This window comes from Colias philodice, chromosome 18 (genome assembly GCF_061535455.1).
Source record: "Colias philodice isolate Cphi_HAF_F1 chromosome 18, ilColPhil1 Martin Lab GWU primary, whole genome shotgun sequence".
Classification (NCBI taxonomy): domain Eukaryota; kingdom Metazoa; phylum Arthropoda; class Insecta; order Lepidoptera; family Pieridae; genus Colias; species Colias philodice.
Genome location: NC_143103.1, coordinates 2,738,390 through 2,750,435, shown reverse-complemented (window position 1 = coordinate 2,750,435; position 12,046 = coordinate 2,738,390). Strand labels below are relative to the sequence as shown.

General features: G+C 39.5%; 1 protein-coding gene across 2 annotated transcripts in view; it reads left to right on the top strand.

Annotated features, from left to right (window-relative positions):
* The window catches only part of LOC149480297 (uncharacterized), a 57,826-nt gene extending 46,031 nt beyond the window's left edge, over nucleotides 1-11,795 (top strand). For both annotated transcript variants that reach the window (XM_089706457.1, XM_089706458.1), the window contains 14 exons: nucleotides 185-386; nucleotides 720-913; nucleotides 1,195-1,363; nucleotides 1,709-1,856; nucleotides 2,215-2,418; nucleotides 2,824-3,007; nucleotides 3,457-3,633; nucleotides 4,526-4,654; nucleotides 5,051-5,188; nucleotides 5,636-5,902; nucleotides 7,466-7,615; nucleotides 8,160-8,374; nucleotides 8,610-8,747; nucleotides 10,044-11,795. In XM_089706457.1, the coding sequence (XP_089562583.1) occupies nucleotides 185-386; nucleotides 720-913; nucleotides 1,195-1,363; nucleotides 1,709-1,856; nucleotides 2,215-2,418; nucleotides 2,824-3,007; nucleotides 3,457-3,633; nucleotides 4,526-4,654; nucleotides 5,051-5,188; nucleotides 5,636-5,902; nucleotides 7,466-7,615; nucleotides 8,160-8,374; nucleotides 8,610-8,747; nucleotides 10,044-10,283 (2,555 nt within the window). In that variant the 3' untranslated portion in view covers nucleotides 10,284-11,795. The remainder of the gene's footprint in view (nucleotides 1-184; nucleotides 387-719; nucleotides 914-1,194; nucleotides 1,364-1,708; nucleotides 1,857-2,214; nucleotides 2,419-2,823; nucleotides 3,008-3,456; nucleotides 3,634-4,525; nucleotides 4,655-5,050; nucleotides 5,189-5,635; nucleotides 5,903-7,465; nucleotides 7,616-8,159; nucleotides 8,375-8,609; nucleotides 8,748-10,043) is intronic.
* The last annotated feature ends 251 nt before the right edge of the window (nucleotides 11,796-12,046 follow it).

Below are 12,046 nucleotides of genomic sequence, written 5' to 3'. Positions count from 1 at the left end.
AGGAATTATTGCAGGATGTTAGAGATTCAAATAGGGTTATTTTAATTTTTACCACACCTTATCAACACAAAAGATCAGCGTCAAATACATAATAGTATGTAAATGCTACTGAAGTATGAACTACACTAACTTACTTAAATCAGATTGTGTCATATCTATAATGTATCGTATTTTACCATTCCAGTGTGCGAATACTTACGCGACTTTGACGAAAAAATGGAGGGTACTGTAGATGGTATGAAACTTGCCCTTCCCGCACCGACTTGTGAAGCAGATGGCTCCTTTACATCACGTCAATGTGCAAATGGCCGCTGCTGGTGTGTTGACACCTTTGGAACTGAGATACCGGACACTGCTAGTAATGGAACTGATATAGATTGTGACAAGTGAGCTACTTTAACGATAGATATATTTTAACCCTCCTTTTAAAAAATATAATTACATATATTACATTAGTTTACTTTGATTTTTGTGAAATACACTTTCGTCTTTGTATACATTTTTTGAAGTGAAACTTCCTTAGGCACGTTGAGAGTAATATATCAAGGTCGCATCATGGCAATACCGTCAGGTAATGTGACGATTTTGGTATATTAAATATGTATTTGAATCTTGCCAAATAAGTTTCGCTTCTGACACGTGTCCTCGGCATACGCTCTTTTTTAACTTAATAATCACTATTTATTAATTCACTAGTAATCCCCAAACATTTTCACCAGGGTCCGCTCCGAGCTATCCTGTCTCGAGCTAACATGCCGTATGGGCTGCGACTACGGGTTCGAAGTTGGCGCCAACCGCTGCCCCACGTGCCGGTGCCGCGACCCGTGCGCTGACGTCACGTGTGCTGAGGGACGGGCTTGCGCATTGGTGGATGTGGCGTGTGACGCGGACTACTGCCCGCCTGTACCTGCTTGTGAGTTGGTTGAATAAGTTTATGGGAGTTCGTTTGTGTATTTGGGAGTTGGTTGGAGTTTGGACTTTGGCATGATTTTGTAGATTTTTTATGGTAGGTGTTCGCGGATTGTTTGGAATGGCATTTGAATGTTTACGACATTGAAAAAGTTATAACTCATAATAAAATGTTCAAATGAATATGAATTTATAATAATAATGTTCAAATGACAACTTTCTAACCGTTGTTTGTAATTGTTTTGACCTGCAATTTGTATTTGTAATGTTTAATTTTTTCTATAGGTCTGCCCCGCAAAACCGGTCAATGCCCGTACCTAGTCCCATGGACGGGTGCGTGCGAGTGGGCGTGTCGTTCGGACAGCGAGTGTTCGGGGGAACAGCGGTGTTGTGCGACTGGATGTGGTACTGCGTGTACTGATGTGAAGCACCACTCGCCTTGTCAGCAGAGGAGGTAGGTGGAAAAAATGGGAAAAAAAGGCAAAAGCTAAATGTAGCGTCTCCGGCTGTGGCATCGCTGTTACCGCCATTCTCTACCAGAATTAACAGCGGAATTAGATAGGAGATAGGAGTGCCAAATGAATTAATAAAAAAGGAATAGAAGGAAAATTACTATAAACAATGTAATAAATAGCAGCTAACATTTTTGACCTATGGTGGTGATTGGTCTTCAATTTTCATTAAGAAATCGGAAAAAAAGAAGTACTTAGATAAAGATCATTTTAAATTTTAAAATTTTCATGCAATATTCGTTAACATTTCACTAGTACCCTAAAATATATTATACATATAATTTCAGAGCTCTAGCGCTCCACAAAGCGGCGGAAAGCGGAAACCCGCCCGCTTGGAGCTGGGTGCCAGAATGCACGGAAGATGGCGCTTATCAAAGAGTGCAGTGTAAGGGCACTGAGAAAACTTGCTGGTGTGTTGACGTGTCTGGCAATGAGGTAATTATTACTCTTGAAATTATTAACAAGTGTTTTTCTTATAAATATGAAAAAAGTAGACATTTCTGAATGGACGAATTTACTGTTAAATTCTTCGTCCTTTACTGCTTTTTAGGGCTATAATTTTAGATACTAGAAGATATCTTTTGCCAATTTTAATTGTCTTTGTTAAGCTTTTACTTTAGCAGACAGACAGTTTTTAAAATAACTGCACATATTTCATTTTCCATAGTATGTGTTATGTGTAGGTACTGCGTATGTATGTGTACGCCATTTTTCGCGATCTATCGACATCATAAAGTTTGTAGGGTGTTTCTATGTAAATGTTACGTGTTATTTACTAAAATTTCACCCACAGATCCCCGGCACCAGATCAACGAACTCAACTCCCCCCTGCGATGCCCCACTCGAGTGCCCCACTATACACTGCGAGCATGCCACTTGCCCGCACGGACGGGCACTAGACGGTACAGGCTGCCCCACCTGTGCGTGCAGAGACCCGTGCGCGGAGACCAAGTGCCGCGCGGACGAGACGTGCGAGCTGCTGCCCGTCGAGTGTGAGGTGCGTACTAGTGTCTGCCCCACCTGTGCAATTCTACCCTCTCGAGTGCCCCACCACGCATTGCGGCCTGCCCCTACTAATTTTACACAAAATATTGTTAATATTGTTTTTGTGTGTTCATAGGCATCTTGTTAATTGTAACATTCTGTAATTTTTTTTCAACGAAAGCATAAAAATTATCCATTATATTAAACTTATCTAAAAATCGTCAATATACTGTCGGATCTTCATTGAATGCTTTTTTTAACGCTAAATTGATCACCGTTCTGTTAAAAAAAAACTCACAAATACCTATTGTGCTTAGTCACTCAACCCGTTGTTCTATTAATAAAAAATAAAAACATCCCCACATCATCACAACCACTGGATCTACATCATCTTTTATGATCCTATCTAAACTTCCAGGGTGACACATGTCCCCCACTCGCACGCTGCTCCCCGCGCCCCCAGTGCCCGTGGGGCTCCGCCCTCACGGCGCCCGACGGGTCGGTGCTCCGCTGCGGTCCCAGCGCCGCCGCGTGTCCCTCTACTCACGCGTGTCGCTTCGCCCCACACGACTCCGCCCCGGCTGTGTGCTGTCCTAAGCCACGTGAGTATATCATATTTTGTATATAGACCACGTACACATTATCCCCAAACTTAATAGCGAATACTGACATCTTGCTCGTAGTGCAGTTCGACACTAGTGTCGTCTTGCACTTAGTGCAGTTCGACACTAGTGTCATCTTGCTCGTAGTGCAGTTTGACACTAGTGTCATCTTGCTCGTAGTGCAGTTCGACACTAGTGTCATCTTGCTCGTAGTGCAGTTCGACACTAGTGTCAGCTTGCTCGTAGTGCAGTTTGAAACTAATCTTGCTCGTAGTGCAGTTTGAAACTAATCTTGCGTGTAGTGCAGTTTGACAATAGTGTCATCTTGCATGTTGTGCAGTTTAACGCTATTGTCATCTTGTACAATTTGTCAATTTACTTAAACTTACAGTCTGTCACATTTTAAAAGAAAAACAACACATCAATCTATACAAATTGCATTGATCCAGGTACCGTATGTTTCGAGAACAAGGACGAAGGTGACTGTTCAGACACAAAAGGCCTGAACGCAACGAGATGGTTCTTTAACCCAGAACGCAATCGCTGCGAGAGATTCAAATATAACGGTTGTTCTGGCAACCACAACAACTTCCGAACGAAAGAAGAATGTAATGCTGTGTGTCCTGGTGAGTTAGTATAATAACAAACATGTTAATATCAGCTGAAATTACCAAAATAATAGTTGTTTTTTATTCCAGCTGTACAATTTTTGTAAATGTACTACTCTGTCTATATCATATCCTTTTCTATAAACTTTTATATAATATTTTTAATACCATTTTGACCTTATCTTATTCCATTTTGAGGAAAGGTAAAATAAGTATCTTTTTGCAGGCTTATTATTTTTATTCCTTCCATCTGTCTACTACCGATATGTTATGAAAGCTTTTTATTTTTATTATGCTTTAATTTTACCTTATTATGACTTTATTCTAATCTACCTTTCTATCTAATTCAATGCTTTATAACAGTGGAAGGGGATACAGCAAAATTGACCCAAAAGAAGATTGGACCCATTTTGACTGAACCAGAAGGCATGGTCATTTTTATTAATTACATACATTGTATTCAGCAGTGTTTAACAATATTTTGGGTACAATATTCATCCTAGAAAATACATCTCATACGGTTCAGCACTTCATATTGCTTTTACACTCTCTAATATCAGCTGATATTTATTCATCAGATTACCAGATTTTTCAAGGTGTCCGGTTGATAGAACGACAAACTTACATAGAGTGGACTCTTGATTACTGTAGAGCAAGCTGAAATATACAGCTATAAATTACCAGCTGTTTTTGATATTCCAGAAAGTACTTACTGAAAACATACAAAAAAAAACTGGATTTCTTTTTTTTTGGCATCTTTGATTGTTCAGTTATTTCCCCTTTAAGTTTGTCCTACTACAAAAACCAGACATCTCAATCCCGTCCGTCACAAAGACCATCGTATTCCATCGTCATTTATCCATAAGACATATTATATTAAATTATATTTTAATAAACCATTGTTCCTTAGTACTAAGTCCATGTGAAAGACTGCGAGAGAAGAACGAGGGAGCCGCCCAGAAGTATGGAAAAGGCACTTTCATACCCAAGTGTGATGCTGTAGGCGGCTGGGAACCAGTGCAGTGCATGTCGCATATAGGTAACAACTAACATACCTAATAATAATGGTATATTATTATTATTATTATATATAAAGTGTTGTAATGACACTTAGTTTTTACTCTTGTTTTTCCAGAGGATTAGATAGTAATTGAACTAGAAATAATCGATTTTAACAAAGTTCAAATAACATATGTTGATGTCTTGTGAAAAAAATAGTCTCCATCCCGGTAACTAACTTTTATAAACGTAACACTAATTTATAGGTCTCCTATAAATTTATGTGTAATTTGGCATCAAAACTATACATACAACTTATAGCATCCAATAGAGTAATAAAAGTTACTTCTCATTTTTTTCTTAATTCCGTTATTCATTCCGTCATTAGTTACAAAGGATTAGTTAGAAAACTTAGTAACTAATATTCCTTCACCAGACGTATGCTGGTGTGTGAACGCTCGCGGTTCCCCACAAAAGGGCTCGCTGGTGCGCGGCGCGAAACCCAACTGCAACTTCCGGCAGGCACGCAAATGGGCAGCCGACCCGCTTGATGAAAGAGCTAGAGCTGATGAGGGTATGTATACACACACATACATACACAAACAAATGCATACATGTACGCATGCACGTAAACACGCACACATAAACAAGTACGTTAACGTGACCTTAACACACAGAAATTAATGTAAACATGAAGACTTTGAAGGGTAATACAGATGCAAACTCGCATACATGAACGTAAATACGCAATCATGAACACACACCGTCACACGCATAATATAAACGTGAACTCGCATACATGAACGTAAGCACGCTTACACGAATGCGAACTCGCATACAAGAACGTACACTCGCATACATTAACGTAAAACTCATACACGAACGTAAAACTGATACATGATCACAAACTCGCATACTTGAATACAGACCAGCATACATCCAGAACAACTTTAAAAAAAAATCCATCTAAGTTACTGCATCTTTGTATTGGTGAACTAAACCATAAACTCTCTATTTGCAGTTCTAGAAGAACTAATTCGACAAATGACAGCGTACAGAGTGGACGAATTCGACGATGACATTGAAGAGTTTGACAGTCTTGAACTATTGGAACAGCACAATGATGGAGCTTCAACAGAAGGTTCCAAGGAAGATACTTCAGTGCTCGCTGAGGTTGTGGAGCCGAAGGTTGAGGTCACCAGGAGGAAGGAACTGCCGATTATAGTGCACAAGGAAAAGGTCGCGTTTAAGACGAAATGCCAGATGATGCAAGAGGAGAATGAGAATGGTGAGTTGTGTTGTAGGTGTTCTGAATTTCAAATTTAGCTTTGTAATAGGTATATTGTTTTATTTTATTTATTTGTTTGAGAGATTTTGTTTCTTGTAACTACTTGAAATAAATAACTCTCGTTGTTTAACTGTCGTTATTTTTACAATGTTTGCATATTATGTACAATTTTTGATCATAAGGCCCTGCGCAGACGACAGACTATCCGTGACGCACTTTTTAGTCTGTGAAAATAGAACCTATGAAATTATATGCAGTAACGCACACGACGCGCAAAAAGTCCGACGCACAAAAAATCCGTGTAATTCGGGCAGATCGCACCGCGCCGCGGCGCGCCGCTCCGCACAAAAAGTGTGTGAAAAGAATTGAACGTTTGCTTCAACGCGCGCTAACGCAGACGGCGCACACGTTAAGGCTTTGTCAGACAGAACGCGTACTTAGCGCGCGTCAGAGCGTTAAGTTGACGCCGCGATATGACGCTAAGATGTGTTCTACTACCATCGTAAAATACCGTCAAACAGAGCGCCGGCGCTAGCAGTACGCAACGCTCTGTCGCGGCGTTAGGACGCTTTAACGTCGGGTGTTGTATTTTTTTACAAATTTTATTTTAGCGTCGGAGTTAATAGGCGTAAAATAATAATAAAATACTGCATAATGACCGAAAATTTGATAGAATTGGTTAGAAAATATCCATGCTTATATAATACGAAGGATAGTTCATATAAACTATAAAGATATATCAATGAAGGCAAAATTGTGGGCACAAATCGGAGAAGAAATTAATGAAACTGGTAAGTAAAAAATTCTTCCGACTCCGGAGTTAATATCGCTGTACCTTGTTTTGTTCGTAAGTAATAATTATGTAAACAACATGCAGCTTTAATAATATCGATTACTGTGTCCTAACGCGCGCTAAAGCGTTCTGTTTGACGAAGCCTCGCGCGACGTTAAAACAGGACGCTGCAGCGCTACTACGCAGCGCTAAAATACGCGTCCTATCTGACAAAGCCTTTAGTCGGCAATCTGCATTTGCTAGGGGTGGACGTAACGCACGCGATCTATTATCATGGCTTTCCGAAAGTATAGGATGTACCCAAAATTCTCTATTTCTTTTTCTTTTTCTGTACTTCATGTACAAAATCTCGCGATCTCTGCACGATTTCCATAGCGTCTACGTCCCTACAGCTCTGCCGACAAAATGATCGAAGATGTGCGTCGTGTGCGTTGAGTCTGTGAAAAATCCGCGACCGACTTTTTGCGCGCCATGCAGACTTTTTGTGCGCCGCAGACTCGATCGCACAAAAAGTGTGCCGTCTGCGCAGGGCCTAAAGCAACTAAAGCGCATGTCAAGTAAACTTATTTCTTCTATCTGCTATCATAGCAACAGCCAGTAAGATGAATAAAAAATTCTTACACAAAAAAAAAGAAAACTGTCAATTTGACACTATCAATTCAAACTTCCCGCCAATTCCATTTTTTTTTTCTCACTAACCATTGACAGTGTCAAATTCAAAATTCCCGCCAACTCTATAACTTTTTTTCTTTTTTTTTTTTTCTCACCAGCCATAGAGGGGTGGAGCCCGCGCTGCCAGTCGGACGGCGCGTTCGCCCCGCGGCAGTGCGCGCGCGGCCGCTGCTGGTGCGTGGACGCGGCGGGGCAGAGGCGTGTGCACGTGGGGAATGTGCCTGATGCGCCGCTGCCCGACCCTTGTGGTGAGTAAATACACGTTATATACATCGTGAAAATCGATATAGTATTTAATCATATGAAAAAAAAATTGGTCGTTTGTAAAGTAGGTTTACGATCGAGATGTTTACGTGATAACGTCTTATTGGTGGCAGCGCTCGAGATGAGACGGGAGATCGGTCCGTCTCTCTCTCGTTATACCTGCGATCGCGCTCGTGAGGTTTTGGTGTGACACAAGTTTCTGAACATGTCACCCGACTAAAACGATTTTAAAAACGTTATCACGTCAAAATAGTCATTGCTAACTTTTTACCAAAAGAGATACAAGCGGTGGCAATATTGCTAATAAATTCCATGTTTAAAATAACAATTGTAATTTTTTTATTAACATGTAATATAATTGATGTAATTTTTTCATGAAGACTAATTTCCATGGAAATTATTATTGACAAATCACAGTAATTAATTATTTTAAAATATAAAATTTGTATTTGATTATAAAATATAAAAAATTTTGTGTAATAAAATACGCAATAATTATTAATATTATTCGTATTTTGATCCCCACAGAAATAACCCAAATCGAGTCCGCACAGTTAGAACTAGAAATCATCGGAGCGGACTCTACCACGGGCGATAAAGCGCGTTCCACACTCGCGTCGCGACTCGCGGAGCTCGGCGCGAGAGTCGCGGTGTCTGTGGCGAAGGAACGAAATGTTGTCAAGTTGCGGGCGTTGTTGAGTGGCGCTAGAGCTGCGGATCTTGTTTATCATGTGGAGTCTATGGTAAATGGGATTTATAATTTTGTGTGTTATGGTCATCTGGTGGTCGGTATGAAGAAAAAGTATTAACTAAATTTATTAGTACACGTTTATTAACCTAATTTATCAAATGTTTTATTGCCCAAAAAACAATAATTAATTATTCACATTTTGGTTATCATGCCTTCAGAATTTATTGAGCAAAAAAATATTGTATCCCTCATATAACTTTAATATTTATATTTTTCATCAATTACAGGTTAAAAAGGAAAAATTAGAAGGCGTAGACAAGACAAGTGACGGTGTCCTGGGTGCTGACGTCATCCGCAGTGAATACAGACTCGTTGCAGCTCCGCCCACGCCCGCTATGCACAGAGAGATTGTTAGCGAATCCACTGTATGTTGTTTTTATATTATGTTTCTATGTTTATATCATAAATGTGAAAGTCTGTCAGTGTATTTGATAGGCTTTCACAGATTTTGATTTAAATAATAAGGCTTGAATATAATAATTAAAATAATGATGCTATGGTTCAATATGAACCATAGCATCATTATCGATTAAATGACACAAATTTTTATTGATACGTGCCATGTTCTTAATATATGGAAGCTTTAAATTGATTGACTGTATCCATCCAATAATAAATTGTAATCATTGTTTTTCTTTATCATTGTCTTAGGATTCCGATAAATTCTGTAATACAGGGTGTCCAGTGGCAGATTTCAATGTTTGAGGGCTTGTAAAAAAAGAAGTATTATTTCTAAACAAAATATTTTTATTAAAGTCAAAAGAAGACGAGTGCGGATTTTATCTCCTGAAAATTACATTTTCCAAATGCCTCCCTTCTACTCTCACACACTCCTCAATCTATTCCGCATGTTGAGAAAAACTTGTTTGCAAAGGGAACTGGGAATTCTGTTTATTTCAGCCCGGATATTTTCCTTCAGTTGTCTTATGGTTGTTGGATTTGATTGGTAAACCACAGTTTTTAGATAGCCCTACAAGAAAAAGTCACATGGACTTAGGTCTGGTGACCTGGGTGGCCACGGGATGGTGCCGTTTCGGGATATGTACTTTTCAGGAAATAACTGCCGCACTGAATTCATTGACACATTAGCAGTATGAGCCGTAGCAAATCTTGAATAATCTTAATTTAGTATGGACGGAGCTTAACCTTTTTTCACATAATGACCTGAAAAACGATTTAGGAATTCCCAATATCGACGAACGTGTGCGAAGTGATAAACGAGGATTTTCAATTACAGAATTCATAACAAGTTTAATGTTTTCTATCGTGGATACTGATGGTGCTGGTCCCGGCCTAGGGTTATTAATGACTGAACCTGTAGCCCTAAACCTTGCTAGCCACGACTGTATCAAATTTATCGAAGGTCCATCTCTTAAACGATGAATTTGATAATGGTTATTAAACCGACGGCGTGTTTTTGCCAGCGAAATCACCCGAAAAGTATGCCTCAATAGCATAAGCGCGATGCTCTCCACTCCACTGCTCCATGGCCACTAAAAAATCCGCAGAACTCACGCGCTGAATGACACCCCCAGCGTCCCCCTCGCACGTCGCGTTTTAAAACTAGAAGCGTTCAAACATTGAAATCTGCTGCTGGACACCCTGTACATCAATAGAACTATTGCAACGAGAATAACCTTTTAATATTAATTCATTTCCAGGTATCAGCAGCGACATCCTACCACACAGCGCTAATAGTCCTAGCTGCAACATCCGCCTTCATCATAAGCGTACTCTGCGTTCTTGTAATGTTATATCGAGCGAGATTACAGCGAGAGCCGCACAAAGCGGAACGTTTCCTTCCAGCCGCTCCTCCAGTGTATGTGCTCTCTGCTGATGAGAAAGCGGAACTAGCGCGAGTCTTACACGCGCAAACAAATGACGACCAGTCGAGAGTGTAGACGCACCTTTATTTATCACTAGCGGTCCGCCCCGGCTTTGCCCGTGTTTACGTTTTCTCTCCATAAGATGGTTCTTACTTCAAGGAATGAAAAATACATACATACATAAAAAGACGTGTGGCACTCGGGGACTGCCGCGGTATAGCTATTGCATGCTATGCCTTCAAGCCACACCTCCGCGCCCGTCGGAGTGGGGAGCGTGAAGTTTTTTCTTTACGTAATTTCTGGATTCGGTCCCCGCGCTCAAGGCCCGCGATAGAAACTATGCAATAGCTTAAAAAATAATTATCAAAATCTGTCCACCCGTTCACGCGTGATGCCGTGACCAAGGGAAATAGGGGTTCATTTTTATATTATTTATCGTTTATTTTGTGATCACGTCAGGCCCAGTGCCGCTATTAAGACTTATTGCGATAAGCTGAACGTATGATACTTACAATAATACTTTCTCTTTCGTGCAATTTTCATCATATTTGATTAGTGTATATTACGATTAGGGGTCCAATTGGCTAAAGTCAAACAATGTTGATGTTCATTATTGTAATAAATTTATGTAAATTCAACACTTTATAAGTGTTATTTAAATTGTCTATTCCGTTAAAAGTACTTTTTTTAGTTATCTAGATATCACGTTTCAGTATCGTTTAGGTAAAAAGCTAGTTACGATCTTCCATTCGAATTTAAGATTTTAAATCTTCCAAAAGGAAATAATTAATGAACTATGTAAAGGCTGCAAATGAAGCTATTTAAAATGAGAATGTCTGTTGGTATGTTAGCTGTAAGTAGTCTGTAAGATCTTTTGAAGTTAGAGTTCTAACAGACGAACGGCAAGTTGTGAACGGCAGAAGCTACTTCAGCCACCTGTCGACGGCAGACGTCGACGTGTCGGCGGCAGCAGTCCAAACGTTGACGGCTGCCGTCGACAGATGGCGACTCTTGCAGTGCGTTGACGGCAAACTGCAAGCGTTTGACGTTTGACGGCATCCGTTTTTGCCTGTTGACGGCAGCCGTCGACATATTGACGGCAGCCATCGACAAGATGCAACGGCTGAAGCAGCCTCTGCCGTTCACAACTTGACGTTCGTCTGTTAGAACGCTTAGCGCATGGACGTGCGTCATGAGCCTTGACGAATGTCTGTACGCACCTTTAGCTCTAGCGTCTAGACTCGCTCTTAGGGAAATTAATGTACTTAGGTAATAGGAGCGAGCCTCGCCGGGGAGCTAATCTAGTCTATTTGTTTAACCTTCGTATTTTCCTTACACACAAGCAATATTATTCGTGAACATATATTTACTATGATAATTGTTACACGTTTTTAATGTAAATAATTTATGTACTTTTGATCTTCACTGCACTCTGTATAGGTGTTCTAGGGACCGTTATTGTTTTATTTTCTACTGTACTGTTTAAGTTTCACATTTATTATGTACCTACCAATTAATGTATTATGAATTTATTGAGGAGTAATGTTATGTATTATGTTTTATTATTAAATAGATTAATAAAAGAAATGCTGCTTTATTTAAACTCCCTTACCAATCCCTTACTAAAATTTTAAAATAATTCCAAAAAAATTACCTTGCAGTTTGATTGAATATGTGTAATTAAACTACGCTGTTTAAATTTAAATTTTAACTGCCGACACATGTGCAATATATCTTTGTTTTAAATGCAGCATTGAACTTCAAAAATTTCAAGTTTTTTATGAATATAAGGAATAATTTATCATGAATAATTTATCAATAATTTATATTTATCAGGA